Here is a 16,654-nt window from a genome sequence, read left to right on the forward strand (position 1 = left end):
GGTTTGTTAGTTGGTCTTTTTTTTCTAATTTTTATATGAATTAAAAATGTATTTAAAATATTATTTGATTAAATTCCATTTTATTTATTATTTATTATTAAGGAAGATTATGGAGATTTTTTAACAAATTAACAAGATATTGTATTAATAATATATCATCCAATATATTATCATGTTAAGATTTTAAATGGATGTTATTAAGTATACATCAGATTTTGATTCCATAATTGAAAAACAAATTTGCTAATAAACACATTAACAACATTTTAAAATTTTTTTATATTTTAAAAAAAATTAATCCAATCCGCAACACGTGGGATCAGTGAATATACTACTTTACATTGGGATCAAAAACAAAACTCAACCGTGAAACCTTGACCAAACGAGTCTTTTCCTGCAACTCAATAAAGGGATCATTTAAAAATTTTAAATTTTTGTTCTTATTATTTGAGGGCCTCTAACCCCCCCCCCCCCCCCCCCATTTACCATTTTACACTAGGAAATACTGAGTTGTTCATGATTTATCTTACTATGTTAGCATATTTGCTTCTATATCTCACGACTTCCATAATCTCTGAGGCTTTCAACTCATCATCAAATTCTAGAAATATTTAATCTTCTTGGCATTCTTAACAATGGGCCGCAGGAAGGTAAAACATGAATTGATTTCCAATGAATCTGCCAGGAAAGTGACCTTCAGGAAGAGGAAGGCTGGCCTACTGAAGAAGCTTGATGAACTCGCAACTCTTTGTGGGGTTATTGCTTGCGCTATTATTTTCAGTGCCTATGATGATCAACCAGAGATCTGGCCTTCCCCCGCAGAAGCATTGTTTGCGTTTGAAGAGTTGAAGAGATTACCATCAAGAAAGCCAGGAAAATACATGGTGGACCAAGAAGCTTTTCTCAGCACAAACGTATCCAAGCTGAATCAGCAACTGGAGAAACAAAGGCGGAAAAATCTAGGGCTTGAGTTGGAGTTAATGATGGCCGGCTGCAAAGAAGGTATGGATTTACATGATTTAAAACGCATAAAAAACCCGTCTGAATCAATTCAGTTTCTGGAGGAAATGATTGCGTCTGTCACCTCTGAGATCGAGCATGCTGAGAATGAGAATAATGCTTAATTGTTGGTGGTTTAGGGAATGGATTGATTAAAGACTAAACCTTTCAGATTAAGGCTGTTTTAGAATCTTGTTTTCCATAAGAGAACTCTCAGCAGTTCATATGCTTTGCTCATCTTTATATTTTCTCCTTCTGTTGAACTGTGACCCTTTCATCTCATCTGGTTGAATATATATCTTTAATTATAGCAACCCTTGACATAATATGATAAAAGAAGAAGAAGAAGAAGAAGACAAGAACTCTAGTTAGGTTGTGATGGGAAAAAAAAAAATGTTCTGATTGAAGAGGTGACCTTCTGTGATAAATTATTGGAAAAGGATTGGATTCCATCGAAATATATGCCGATTTTTTTACGAGCTCAAATCTGATGATGATGATGATGATGCCATACAGTGATGTTGCGGTGGCCAAGAATGTATAGCACGAATGCTTTATCTGTCATGAGCATTATTTATATGGAAATTAAAGCAATTATCTTCTTAACAGAAAAATACGATGCATACAAATTCTTCTGACCAAGTTGCCTAAATTGAGAGATTGCTATTATTATTTGTTTATCATTTCGCGGTCCAATTATATTTTTAAAATTTTTTATGTTTTTAGATTATTTTTATATTCTAGTATTAAAAATTAAAAAAAATTAAAGAGGAAACAACAATCTTGGCTCTATAAATTTATCAATGTTTCATTTCTACTCCCATGAAAATTACCCTTAAAGACATTGAATATAACTTCATTTGAGCAAATGCTGCAAAAGTTATGAACGGCGTTTCAAAATGACTAACTTACAAGAAGCATTGAAAATTGCCATTAAAAAAATAATTGTGTTGTCGCGATTATTGCCTTAAATAGGTTTCAATTTTGCCATTTACTACCTAAATTACTAACAAGAAGCATTAAGAAATAACAAGAAGCTAAACTTTTTCTTGATATTTTTATTTGTTTTTCATGTTTTTCTCTCTTTTTTTCCTCTCAAATTCCCATACATATTATATTATCTTGCAAAAACAATTAAAAACATTTAATTAGGGATAACATTACAACTTTTATGAAATTAGAAGGGTGACAATGGAGAATTGTTTTTTGATTCATGTGGATATCCGAGCCAATTTGCGCGTATCTCGACTAATTCTACGGGCCCTGAAGTTAACGACCATGTAAGCTTTTAATGACCCGAGGAATAACATGGGTGAATCTAATTTTTTTTTTTTTTTGGAGGGGGGGGAGGCATCATTTTGTAAGTTTTTTATTCATTAGTTTATGTTACTCGCAAGACATTGTTATTCACTACTATCTAATTTATCCCATTCCCTTTTCATTTGGGAAGATTCTAGGTTAACTCTGTGACGGTTGATATTGGTAAAAAGTGCTAGTGAATATATTGTGTAGTTAACTAATTGGTTATATGTAATATTGATTTTATTTATGTAAAATATATTTATTATTAATAAAAAAATTATATTTTTTATATTTAATTATACGTGAATAATGAATCTAGAATAAAAATAAAGTTTCAATGTTCATGTGAACCATTGTTAGATTTCCTAATTCTTTTAGATGTACTAGTTTATAAATCATGTTATGTTATGGGTTGAATTAAAAAAATAATATATAAAAAAAATATTTAGACTATAAAAAATTATTTGATATTATTATTAAATTTAATCTATTACAATTAGAATTTTTGCCTAGTATTGTAGGGTAATTAGGTATTTTTCCAGGCCTGGAAAATGACAAAGCACAGCAATAGTAAGAGATAAGGAGAAAGTCCAATTGCGGCAGCCTACGAAGAAAAGCTAGCCCACTAACTGCATATTTTTCCCACTGCACCCTGGTGGATATTTACTTGGTGGAGGTGATGTTTATTTTTGTGATGGTATTGTTTTTTTAAAAGATATTTTTAAAAATTGAATTTTAAAAAAATATATATTATCTTAATATATTTTCAAATATCTGTTTCTAGACCTATTTCTTTTTTTTCCTTTATTTCCCTGAAAATCAAATGAACCTCTGCAAGTACCTGATTCATTGAACCAAACCAATCAGAACAGTAATATTTTCAAGGTTCTTTATTTTATTACGGATATGCCATCTTATCCACGCAGATCAATCACAAAGCAATAATGGGAGGATTATATTTTTCAGAGAAGATAGATTTATTTATCAGAATAAAAATAAAAGTCATTTTAAATAAAAAAGAAATATAACCAAGTAACTAATGTAGTTATTATTTTTATCTTACATTTAAGAGTTTAGATGATTGTGTTTTACGAAACTCAACATCTACAACCAATTTAGATTTTTTTTTTAATATCGGTATAGTAATTAACAAGTTTGATTTTCTGCCTCCACATCGCTGGTAGAAATTCAAATTAATTTTTGAATATAATAAAAAAATTATGTTAATGTTGCAAATATCATGTTTTTTTAATTAAAAATATACAAAATTCAACATTTATCACCGGTATAAGATTTGTTTTTTTTTTAAAAAAAAACTTACATTGGATGTGTGGTAACGGTTGTTTTTTAAAGTACTTTTCATTCCAAAACATATTAAAATAATATTTTTATTTTTAAAAAATAATTTTTAATAACAATACTTCAAAATAATTTGAAAATATCAAAAAAAATATTAATTTAAAGCAAAAAATAAAATAAATTTTTTTTTAACCTTTTAAAAATATTTTCAAAACATAATGGAACACAAAACCTAATAGTGTTTAGGTGATTGCGTTTTACAAAACTCACATCTATGATTATGACTAGTATAAGAATCTTTTTTTCTTATTTTTTTACAAAAAAATCTATAATGACTATTATAGAGTCTTTTATTTTTAATATTTGTACAGTTTTAACAGTTTGACTAAAATCTATTTAATCTATAAAAAATACATAATTGTGGCTTTTTTTATTTATGTATATTGTTTTTATCAGCTTTATCTGTTTATTTCGAGTTTTGATTACAAGATTGATATTTATATTTTATAATCAAAATTAATTTTTTTTCAATTTCTTCTCTCAATATTGAGTTAATTAGGAATTATGTTTCATAATTTATTTTGATTTATTTTCTATACGGTTATCTTGGTCTATGACGTGGGTCATGGATTTGAAAGGTTAATTAGGGTTGACTTGAGTTTTTTTTATCAAATTTAAAATATTAAGCATAACAAACATTTTGTTCTTGAAGATAATTGTATTTTGACTGAGTTATTAATATTCATATAAAAATGGATATAAATTAATATTAATATAAAATAGAGTTAAGGTAGACAAAAAACTTTAAACTCAGCCAATCAAAAATCCTTCAATTATCAGCTAAAAAAAGAATAAAAGAAATCATATTTTCATACAATATCTTAATGAAATTCTATATTATGATCAATAAATTCAGTTTAATTCTATATCTACACATATCAAAATATTGGGTTTATTGGGAGATGGGATAATTTGATAGTTTTTTAAATGAGATTAAAGTTTTTTTATGGTAATATTAGCAATTACTTTATGAATAAATATGTATTAATACAATATGCATATTTAAAAAAAAAACAGATAACTCATTAATATTCAAAGAAAATAAAATATCTTTTTTATTTTTTTAATGTGAACTTTTATATAATTGTTTTTATATATATTATCATTATTATTATTATTATTATTATTATTATAGATGCATAAAAAATGAAACTCTCTCCTCATCATATAAAACCCTTTGACATCAAATTTGGTTATTTTTGTTGTCAAAATCATAACAAAAGTTTATCTCACTTCTATCATTTTTTAATGAGTTTTCCTCTTCTCCTTCTAACCTACGGACTACCAAATACATTTTCATACCAAAATAAAAATTATTGTGAATTTGATGTTAGCCTTTGCTTTGTACTTTTTAGTATTTTATCTTTTAAGTAAGTATTTTTATCATAATTTCAAACCATATTTCATCTAATAAGACCATAGAATGATGCAATTAAAAGGGGAAATTTTTGAAAAAAAAAAAGAAAAGAAAATCAGGTGTTTCAATTTTCATGTGAACCATTGTTAGATTTCCTAATTCTTTTAGATGTACTAGTTTATAAATCGTGCTATGTTACGGATTGAATAAAAAAAATATTTATGCTATAAAAAATTATTTGATATTATTATTAAATTTAGTCTATTACAATTAGAATTTTTGCCTAGTATTGTAGGGTAATTAGGTATTTTTCCACTAAACAGGAGGCAAATATCTATTTCATATAGGGCTAAAAGGCCTGGAAAATGACAAAGCACAGCAATAGTAAGAGATAAGGAGAAAGTCCAATTACGGCAGCCTACGAAGAAAAATAAACATCACCTCCAATTTACTTGGTGGAGGTGATGTTTATTTTTGTGATGGTATTGTTTTTTTAAAAGATATTTTTAAAAATTAAATTTTAAAAAAATATATATTATCTTAATATATTTTCAAATCTCTGTTTCTAGACCTATTTCTTTTTTTTTTTTTCTTTATTTCCCTGAAAATCAAATGAACCTCTGCAAGTACCTGATTCAGTGAACCAAACCAATCAGAACAGTAATATTTTCAAGGTTCTTTATTTTATTACGGATATGCCATCTTATCCACGCAGATCAATCACAAAGCAATAATGGGGGGCTTATTTTTCAGAGAAGATAGATTTATTTATCAGAATAAAATAAAAGTCATTTTAAATAAAAAATAAATATAACCAAGTAACTAATGTAGTTATTATTTTTATCTTACATTTAAGAGTTTAGATGATTGTGTTTTACGAAACTCAACATCTACAACCAATTTAGATTTTTTTTTTTAATATCGGTATAGTAATTAACAAGTTTGATTTTCTGCCTCCACATCACTGGTAGAAATTCAAATTAATTTTTGAATATAATAAAAAAAATTATGTTAATGTTGCAAATATCGTGTTTTTTTAATTAAAAATATACAAAATTCAACATTTATCACCGGTATAAGATTTGTTTTTTTTTTAAAAAAAAAAACTTACATTGGATGTGTGGTAACGGTTGTTTTTTAAAGTACTTTTCATTCCAAAACATATTAAAATAATATTTTTATTTTTAAAAAATAATTTTTAATAACAATACTTCAAAATAATCTGAAAATATCAAAAAAAAATATTAATTTAAAGCAAAAAATAAAATAATTTTTTTTTAACCTTTTTAAAAATACTTTCAAAACATAATGGAAACACAAAACCTAATAGTGTTTAGGTGATTGCGTTTTACAAAACTCAACATCTATGATTATGACTAGTATAGAATCTTTTTTTTCTTATAACTTTTATCTTATATTTAGATGATTGTTTTTTACCAAACACAACATCTATGAGTCTATAATGACTAGTATAGAGTATTTTTTGTTTTTCTAATATTGGTACAGTAGTTAACTAGTTTGATTTTCGTAGAAATTCAAATTAATTTTAAATATAATAAAAAAATACATTAATATTGTGGATTTTTTTATTTAAAAAATGTATACGTGTTGTTTTTTAATCTTAACTTTTCTGTTTATTTAATCTTGGAGGTTTTTCTTTAGCAAAGAATTTATGAATTTTATTTTTATAAATACATCATGGAAATAAAAATTATTTATATAGAATATGAAAAAAAATACAGCAATCTCTTTGAAAGATCATCAAGTTTTAAAAACATATTAATTTTTTTTTTAGGAAATTCATTTATCAAAATATTTATTTGTTGGACCAAACAATTATGAGAATCATTAAAGAATATTTTAATAAAAAAATATTTTCTTAATTATGTTGTATATGTATTAAAAATATAAGAATAATACATTAGTTGAGTTTATTTTCAATGTAATTATGTGATAAAAAATGCAACGAAAAACCAAAAAATTAAACTTAAGAAGAAAAATGATTACAAATCTTCACTCAATAATTTTATTTAAAAGAATATCATGTTAATATTTAAAAGATATTTTTAAATATGTTAAAAAAATTATTTCAAATCTTTGAAAAAAAAGTAAACATTCCAAAAAAGTAAAAATAAGCTAAAAAAAAGAGTTCAGGTGCTTGAGTCTAGTACATTGAGAGATAAGAGCTTCATGTGCTGGCCTGCAAAGCCAAGCCCGCGTGCTCAGATCCTTTCCATTTTATTATTTGAATGAAAGGGTAGACAATGCATTTTTCAATCATTTTTACCCGGCAACCCTAAAATCAATAAAAAAAAATCAATCAAATCTATGAAATAAAAATCAAACCTAATCTAACTTCTCTGTCATGTTTAGAGAAGAAAACCATCTCTATTGAATTCTCTCTAAAAGAGGAATTCGTTAACACCAAAATCTTCATTTGTGATTGTTGGATTGTGGTCGAACGATAATTTTCTTTCTTCTTCTTCATTTATCAACATGTTTCTCTATCTTTTCTCTAACACAGGGATTGAAAAATAAATAAAATGAATTTTTGGATCAAAATAATAATTCTAAAAATTTTGAGATCGACCATGAATTTTATTTGTGTTTTCATTTTAGTCATCTCACTTTAAATTTTATTATTTAAATAAAGCATTTAATAGCTCTTTGTTAAATTTTAGTCTCATTCTTATGAATTGTATTTCTAATCCCACTAAAATCTTAATCTTGCAAAATCATAACCTAGAGTTTGAGATTTCCCATGAAGCTCGAATATTTTTTTTTATTTGAGGAAACTTGAGATGTTTTGTGGATCCAGGCGAGCGAGTAAAACCTTGATTGTTCTAAACTCTTATAAAAGATGCACGTCCTAACTCGAACTCAAGATCTGCTTTACAGATATCAAGCCTTTTATCATTATGTCACGCCTGCCCTTGAGAAGCATGAACAACTTTATGCTGAAACTTTATGCTGAAACAATTTTTAATCAAGGAAGATCAATCAATACACTATTGAATTTCGGAAAAAAGACAAGAGAAGAAAGCAACTTAATTTGGAGACGAGAGAAATAATTAATTACTATACTAATTTGTGTTTAAAAATAGAGAGCTCCACCCGCTGCTGATGCACCTGTAAGTCAAAGGCCAATCACTGAAAATATTGGAAAGCAACCGCCTCCACTCAGTACCTTCTGATGCAGACTTTCCTTGTCCCATCGCATAATCTCCCACCCTCCTTTTTTATTTCTGGACCTTCCTCCTCAAATTACTACAATACCCTTGTAACAGTATTTTCCCGTATTCGCACAGAAAAAAAATTGATTTTTAAATTGATACAGTGAAAAAAATAATTCTCACTATATTACACAAACAGTAATTATACATATATTACATGCGCTATCTTTTATATTACACAATTTGGGAACACGATACAAACTATATTTTATAAAAATTTAAATTTTTATAATTAAAAATTAAATTTTTAATTAAGTTTAAACGCCACCACCAATCATAAGCTTCTTATTTATCTATTAATTTGTGATTTTTTTAGAAAAAAAAATTTAGGGTTTAGATTAGAGTTTTTATTGATTTTGCCTAATTAAAGATTAATTAGATATAAAACATAAGCAAAAATTAATGACAACACTTATTTGACTCCTAAGTAATACAAATGTAATAGAAACAAAACGATTTGGTCGAAACAAAAATAGACAAACATGTTTTGAAATTTAACGCAAATCTGAATTGTTACGCAATTTTAAAGCACTAGAATTGAAATCCAGACCTAACAATATTAGAATGACCTTAAGTTCAATATGTAGTGTCCTGATACTTAAAAAACTACAGATCTCAGTTTATAGGTTTTTCTCTTATGCCTAGGTATTGAAACCCGTGTATGATTAGTTTGTAGTAGAATTAAACCCCAAATTGAAATCTCAAGAAAACGATATCAAAATAAACCCAAATTTAATATGTAGTGCAATTTCACCCTCATTAAGCAGTATATAAAATTTCAATTAACTTTGAGGTGGTTTGTTTAGGGTTTTCAATGAGTTGTGTTTCTGCGACAAAATTGCAACAAGTTTTGAATAACGTCTTTTATTTTTATTTTTTTTTGTCTTTTATGCTACCGATATGTTTAGAGACAGTAACAAAAAAATATTAATTTTTTTATACTAGGTTGTCATAGATGACACAAAGAAGAAGAAGAAGAAGATTGATGCAAACATTGAAAACTTAAAGAACACTAGGAAAATAAAAAGTTTCAAAAAGATATAACTTGATTTCGGAGCCTAGCTCTGATATCAACCGACGCAAACCTCGTGATCACATGGTCACGCAACTCACAATCAAGACTGAGATTTGATACTGGAAAGCCAAAAGAGATCTGTTATGAGCGTGATACAATGAGAATATGTCCCAAGGCACCAATACTATTGGAATGAAGTTGAATGACGCCATAAAACTAGTGAATCTTTGATAAGTCAGATTTAGTTCATTTAAGAACCAAAGAATACAAGAACCTCTCTCACACGTTAAACTAAAAAGTTCAGAAGTATTATTGATAAAAAAAAGTGTCGAAACTTAGGCTTACAAAAGTTTAAGCAATTTTAAAAACTTAACCCTAATGGATCTATCATTGTGGACTGAATTAATACACTCACAAAACTGATTCAAAACCTAAAACTAGCAAGCCCAAAACTTGATCCAAACAAGCCTTGAATCCCAGCTGAAAACAAAATATTAATTAAGTTTAAACAAGCCTTGGGCGATGACTGAAATAATAAAAATAAAACCTATAAATTAATTTTCTATGTTGTTGTGAGAAGAGAGGAAGATAACAAAATAATACAAGTCTGATATAAGGCTAATTTTTAGCCTACAATTCTGTCCAATGAACCTAAAAATTAATTTGTCATTAAATACCACCGACCCTTATTTCCTTATATGGATAGGATGAATAAGGAATCTTTGTAAAAAAAGAATTTTGGAACATTAATGAATCACTTCCACACTTGAAAATTATATTGCAGTCCATTAAAGATCCATGTAAGATTAAGAAATTCTCAAAACAAGCTGCCACATCTTTATAGGGAAATGATTTTTGTCAAATAAAAAATCCACAAGTCAAAAGAAAGTAAATAACAAAATTCGTATAACCTGTTTTAACCAATATCGTAAGGCATTCCTGAATTCTGACCCATTTGAAATTTTACCCCAACATATAAGAATACCTCTAAAATATTATGGTAAAGTTTCAGATCTATCCAACAGTTTGACTTGGAGTTATGCTCAATAGTGTAAAATTAGATAATAAAAAATTTTACATTAAAATTTGAATCTAACCTTATTTAAATAATTTCAAAGTACTCAATTCAATTAGTTGATTTTCATTGAGAAATTAAGATCTCAATTTAGTTCCTAATTTATATACTCATCCTTTATCCTTAGTTGGACATAAATATTTAAAAAAATTTCAATCAGGTAGTTTTGTTCATGCTCATTAAAATTTTTATGGAATTTTTAAATTAAGAAGGATCAAGTTGACAAGTGTGAGAAAAACCTAATTGATAAAAGCTATAAATCAAGAAAAAAGGTATATAGGCTAGGGACTAAATTGAGGTTTTTCCTTTATATTATTTACAGTTTGGATTTTTTTCCAAGGGATATTTAAATTGCCTTGGGATTGTGTTTAGGAAATAATTTTTCTTAAATGCATGTTAGCATTAGCGATTAATATATAGTTAATGTTAACATCAGTATTTTGTTAAATTCCAATCCTAAAAAATGAAGAATTTTATTTATATATAAACCAGGCCAGGCACTGGTTGCTGGCTGGAGGAAGGAAGGAAGGCTATTATTGGTATCATAAATTTTGTAATTGTCGGTAATATGGCTCCAAATAGAACAAGCTGTAGACTGTCTGATCAGCTGACAATGGTTGTTAGACATCAAGGAGTATGCCTAATCAATGGCTAATAATTCCTTTTTATTTTTACGTTTTAAATTTTTCTTTTTACTTTAAATTAATATTTTATTTTGATATTTTCAAATCGTTTTAATATATTAATATTAAAAATAATTTTTAAAAAATAAAAAATATTATTTTAATATATTTTTAATTAAAAAAATACTTTAAAAAACAATTTTACCCATCCTACCAAACATTCAATAGGTAACCAGTAATTGTCAGAATATTTATGTTGAATGACAGAAACTATATTAAATTCTACCCCCAGATTATTCCCTTACCACATAGGAAAATTGGTGAAAGGTTGGGGGACCCTTTGGACACCACTTCTAAAGATGCCTTTAAAATAATGCAGATCAAAAGAAACAAAGAAAAAGAGAAAAAAAATGTGAATATATATATATATATATATATATATATATATATATATATATATATATATATATATATAGAGAGAGAGAGAGAGAGAGAGAGAGAGAGAGAGAGAGAGAGAGAGAGAGGTTGCCTCCATGTTAAGGTCCTGGCAACTAGCCTAAGGCATGTAAAATAAATAATTTATAATTTACCATTAACAGGTAAGAAAAGTATATTTACTAGCTTTAATTAGATATTTCTTAATGAAACATGTTGGCAGCAAGCAGCAAGGGCAAAAAAGGAAAGAAAATAAGAAGAAGCTTGAGTTCTTGTGTAATTTGGATATTATTGATTATTCCGGGTGTCTTTAGAAGTGCGATCAAATTATATTTTAAAAAAATTTTAATTTTTTTTGTTTTAAAGTAATTTTTTATGCTTTTAGACACGTTGATGTTTTAAAAAAAATAAAAAATATTATTTTAATATATTTCTTAATAAAAATATTTTAAAAAATAATATCTACCGTGTTAACAAAAATACCCTAGATAAATATCATCTTTATTAGTCAAAGCTTGAATCTCGAATATTATGAATTTGAATTTGTTTAACTAGCAAGGACGAACGGATGGTGGACAGGTCATGGGTGGTAATAAAAAAGAAAGAATCTACACTCAATCAGAGTTAGAGAAATTTCGTCACAAAATCCCCTCTGTTCCGATTTTCTCTATCCTTTTAGTCCTCGAAGCCTTTCAAGCTAAGCAAATGTTCAGATGAAGTCTTGAATAATCAAGCTGACACAACAAACCTGGTTGTTGACATGCTACCAACACGTCTCAACTAGGGTTTTGTCTGTTTTTTTTTTTTAAAGACAAAAGCATAATAAAGAGGTCAAAGAAGTTGGGCTTGCTGAGTTCATAACATTAACGAGAAAGAATTCAGGTAGATGATTAGTTTACAGAATTACCCTCGTGCCTCAATTCACCGACCGATATCAGTAGGGTAAAATTTAACTTTTTTTTAATTATTTTAATATTAAAAATAACTTTTTTTAAAAAAATTACTTTAATATATTTTTAAATTAAAAATATTTTAAAAACAACTTTCACCGTAATCTTTTTTTTTTAATTTAACATGGATGTCCGGGTTAGCTTGCGCGCATCTCAACTAATCCTACAGGCTCTGAAGTTAACTGACCATGTAAATCTTCAGTGACTATCATATGAGTAATCATAAGGCTCGAACCTGAGACCACAAAAAAAACAAATCTCTTAATCCTAAACTCTTACTACTAGATAATCGTATAGATGGTTAACTTCCACCGTAATGCTTGTACAGAAAGGAAGGAGTGTGGATTCAATATTATGCAAAAAGAAGGGCAGAAAGTGAATGTGATGCATAAAGGGAGAATCAATCTGCTTTGGTGACCTTTTAGGCTAAAGGACTAGACAATCTCCATGGATGAATTAATAATGGATCTGCCTAATACCTTGAAAACGAGAGATCCTATTGAAAGAAAAGGAGGGATTGCTTTTAGAAAAAAACCTCCATCAGGTTCATTAATAATATGAATTGATTATTTTCAACTCAGAGAGTTAATTTGCACTTGTTCCCCTCACCTAGGCGTTATCTTCATCTTCATGAAGCCAGTCCCCACATCATAATTGCATAGGAAGACTAACACCAAGAAACACAGCCTCTTTCTCTCCCCATCGAAGAAAATCAAGACCCTGCACTTAGTAAGCTCGCAAATGTTAAAATGTGCCCACCAGAATCTGCCTCTATCCCCACTCATGTTCCTGTCTTCGTACTCCAAAATTAAGCGCCTCATCTCCAACCCCCACTCTTTCACCACCCACCACCTCCATTCCTTTCGTTTTTAGCTAACAAATTATTGTCCGAGCAGATCTTACGAACCCCTTCAAGCCTCTCCCTCAACTACCATCACACCATGACCATACTAGTAGTGGAAGTTCACGATGCTTGTGACCTTATGCCCAAAGATGGCCATGGTTCAGCCAGTCCTTACGTAGAGGTAGACTTTGATGAGCAAAAACAGAGGACCCAAACCAAGCCTCAGGAGCTTAACCCTATTTGGAATGAAAAGCTTGTTTTCAGTGTAAGAAACCCAAGAGATCTTCCCAACAAGACCATTGAAGTTGTTGTGTACAATGATCGAAAAGGCGGCCACAACAAGAACTTTCTTGGTTGTGTTAGGATCTCTGGAATCTCTGTGCCTTTATTATCTGATTCCGAGGCCATTGATCCCCAGAGATACCCTCTTGATAAACGTGGCCCCTTTTCGCATGTCAAAGGTGATGTAGCACTCAAGATTTATGCAGCACATGATGGTAGCCACCCTCCTCCTCCTCCTCCTCCGACAAATGCTGGCAATATTGAGACTGAAGCAACTCCAGTATTTCAAGAAATCAAGACCACCATGCTTCAAGAAGATGTTATTGATGATCACGAGAAGAAAAAGAAGAAGAAGAAAAATAAGGATAAAGAAGTGAGGACTTTTCACACTATAGGGACTGCAACTGCTGCTCCCGCTGCTGCTCCGGCTCCTCCTGTGTCTACCGGGTTCGTATTTCAGCCTCAAGTTATGAAAGAAAAGGCTCCTACAGTTGAGACAAGGACTGATTTTGCTCGAGCAGGGCCACCTACTGCTATGAATATGCAGATGCCTAGGCAGAATCCTGAATTCTTGTTGGTAGAGACCAGTCCACCGGTGGCTGCACGTATGCGATACAGAGGATGGGACAAGATGGCAAGTACTTATGATTTGGTGGAGCAGATGCATTACTTGTATGTGAGTGTGGTTAAGGCCAGAGATCTTCCTGTTATGGATGTTTCTGGGAGTCTTGATCCATATGTTGAAGTTAAGCTGGGGAACTATAAAGGAAAGACTAAATACTTGGAGAAGAACCAAAGCCCGGTGTGGACGCAAATATTTGCATTCGCAAAGGATAGATTGCAGTCCAATTTACTTGAAGTTACTGTGAAGGATAAGGATTTTGGCAAGGATGATTTTGTGGGCAGAGTTTTTTTTGATCTATCGGAAGTCCCTCTTCGAGTGCCACCGGATAGTCCTCTGGCTCCTCAGTGGTACATATTGGAGGACAAGAAGGGGGTCAAGACCAGAGGAGAGATTATGCTTGCAGTTTGGATGGGAACACAGGCTGATGAGTCATTTCCTGAGGCATGGCATAGTGATGCTCATGACATTAGTCATACGAACCTTTCCAACACACGATCGAAGGTCTACTTTTCGCCGAAGCTGTATTACCTTCGAGTTCATGTCATTGAAGCCCAAGATCTTGTCCCCTCCGATAGGGGCCGCATGCCAGATGTGTATGTAAAAGTTCAACTTGGTAATCAGTTAAGGGTCACTAAGCCTTCGGAGATGCGAACCATTAATCCAATTTGGAATGATGAGCTTATATTTGTTGCGTCTGAGCCTTTTGAGGATTTCATAATTGTGTCTGTTGAGGACAGGATAGGACAAGGCAAGGTTGAGATACTGGGAAGGGTCATTTTATCAGTTAGGGATGTACCAACAAGACTTGAGACGCATAAGCTCCCAGATCCTCGCTGGTTAAATCTCCTCAGGCCTTCGTTCATAGAAGAGGGTGACAAGAAGAAAGATAAATTCTCAAGCAAGATCCTACTCTGTCTCTGTTTAGATGCAGGGTATCACGTCCTTGATGAGTCTACGCATTTTAGCAGTGATCTGCAGCCGTCATCCAAGCACCTGAGGAAGCAAAATATTGGAATCCTTGAACTTGGGATTCTCAGTGCACGAAATCTGCTGCCATTGAAGGGAAAGGATGGCAGGACTACTGATGCGTATTGTGTGTCCAAGTATGGCAACAAATGGGTTCGAACCAGAACAATTCTCGATACTCTGAATCCTCGTTGGAATGAGCAGTATACTTGGGATGTTTATGATCCTTGCACTGTGATCACCATTGGTGTCTTTGACAATTGCCACATTAATGGAAGCAAAGAAGATGCAAGAGATCAGAGAATTGGGAAGGTAAGGATTCGGCTATCAACTTTGGAAACTAATCGAATATATACACATTATTATCCATTGCTAGTTCTTACCCACTCTGGATTAAAGAAGCATGGGGAACTTCACTTGGCATTAAGGTTTACATGCACAGCTTGGGTTAATATGTTGGCTCACTATGGCAAGCCATTGCTTCCCAAAATGCACTATTACCACCCAATTTCTGTTAGGCACATTGACTGGCTCCGCCACCAGGCAATGCAGATAGTGGCAGCAAGGCTAGCAAGATCTGAGCCACCGCTTAGGCGTGAAGCTGTGGAGTACATGTTAGATGTGGATTACCATATGTGGAGTTTGAGGAGAAGCAAAGCTAATGTTCATCGCATGATGTCAATGCTTTCAGGGGTCACGGCTGTCTGTAAATGGTTTAATGACATTTGCTACTGGAGAAATCCAATAACAACATGTCTAGTGCACGTGTTGTTCTTCATACTGGTTTGCTATCCAGAGTTGATACTGCCCACAATCTTTCTCTATCTGTTTGTGATTGGGTTATGGAATTATCGGTTCAGGCCAAGGCACCCTCCTCACATGGATACTAGGCTTTCACAGGCAGACAACGCCCATCCAGATGAACTTGATGAGGAATTTGATACATTCCCAGCATCCCGGCCATCGGACATTGTGAGGATGAGATATGACAGGATGAGAAGTGTTGCCGGTAGGGTGCAGACAGTGGTTGGAGATTTGGCAAGCCAAGGGGAAAGAGCTCAGGCACTACTAAGTTGGAGGGATCCAAGGGCTACGGCAATCTTTATCCTCTTTTCATTAATCGGGGCTGTACTTATTTATGTCACTCTATTCCAGGTAGTGGCAGTGCTGGTTGGACTCTACGTGCTTCGACATCCCAGGTTCAGGAGCCGGATGCCCTCTGTGCCTGTCAACTTCTTCAAGAGATTACCGTCCAGAGCAGATATGTTACTTTGAGTTGGAAACTGCTATAACTTAAAACACCTTATTTGCTTGATTCTGGACAAGGAAATACGATCTAGTAAATAATTCCACCAATGTCATGACAGCAGAAGACAGGAGGAAAGCAGCTAGGGTACTTTCTGCCTCACACCCAATCCACAAAACAATCTCGCTCTTGCTGGATATGCATATCCCACATTTCTTCAATCCCATGTATGAAACCCAACTATTCTTTTTGCTCTTTATTCCAGATTCTGTACTGTCTATGAGCAATCATATTTTATACTTAATGACTGGTAAACAATGCCCCAAAAAGCTGGCAAAACAAA

The 16,654-nt window shown here is 31.1% G+C and overlaps 2 protein-coding genes across 2 annotated transcripts; both read left to right on the top strand.

The window, feature by feature from the left end:
- Window positions 1-472: 472 nt before the first annotated feature.
- Window positions 473-1,313, top strand: LOC18104407 (agamous-like MADS-box protein AGL80). Its single transcript, XM_006376172.3, has one exon. The coding sequence runs from the start codon at window positions 636-638 to the stop codon at window positions 1,122-1,124; it is 489 nt and encodes a 162-aa protein (XP_006376234.1). The 5' UTR covers window positions 473-635; the 3' UTR covers window positions 1,125-1,313.
- An 11,495-nt stretch (window positions 1,314-12,808) lies between these two features.
- On the top strand, window positions 12,809-16,615 carry LOC18104408 (FT-interacting protein 7). The gene has a single exon (XM_006376173.3). The coding sequence runs from the start codon at window positions 13,290-13,292 to the stop codon at window positions 16,338-16,340; it is 3,051 nt and encodes a 1,016-aa protein (XP_006376235.3). The 5' UTR covers window positions 12,809-13,289; the 3' UTR covers window positions 16,341-16,615.
- Window positions 16,616-16,654: the final 39 nt, after the last annotated feature.

Source organism: Populus trichocarpa, chromosome 13 (assembly GCF_000002775.5).
Source record: "Populus trichocarpa isolate Nisqually-1 chromosome 13, P.trichocarpa_v4.1, whole genome shotgun sequence".
Lineage (NCBI taxonomy): Eukaryota > Viridiplantae > Streptophyta > Magnoliopsida > Malpighiales > Salicaceae > Populus > Populus trichocarpa.

Bases quoted from the DNA above. Each gene is read 5' to 3' on its own strand.
- LOC18104408 (XM_006376173.3), top strand. From the start codon at position 13,290: ATGACCATACTAGTAGTGGAAGTTCACGATGCTTGTGACCTTATGCCC.
- LOC18104407 (XM_006376172.3), top strand. From the start codon at position 636: ATGGGCCGCAGGAAGGTAAAACATGAATTGATTTCCAATGAATCTGCC.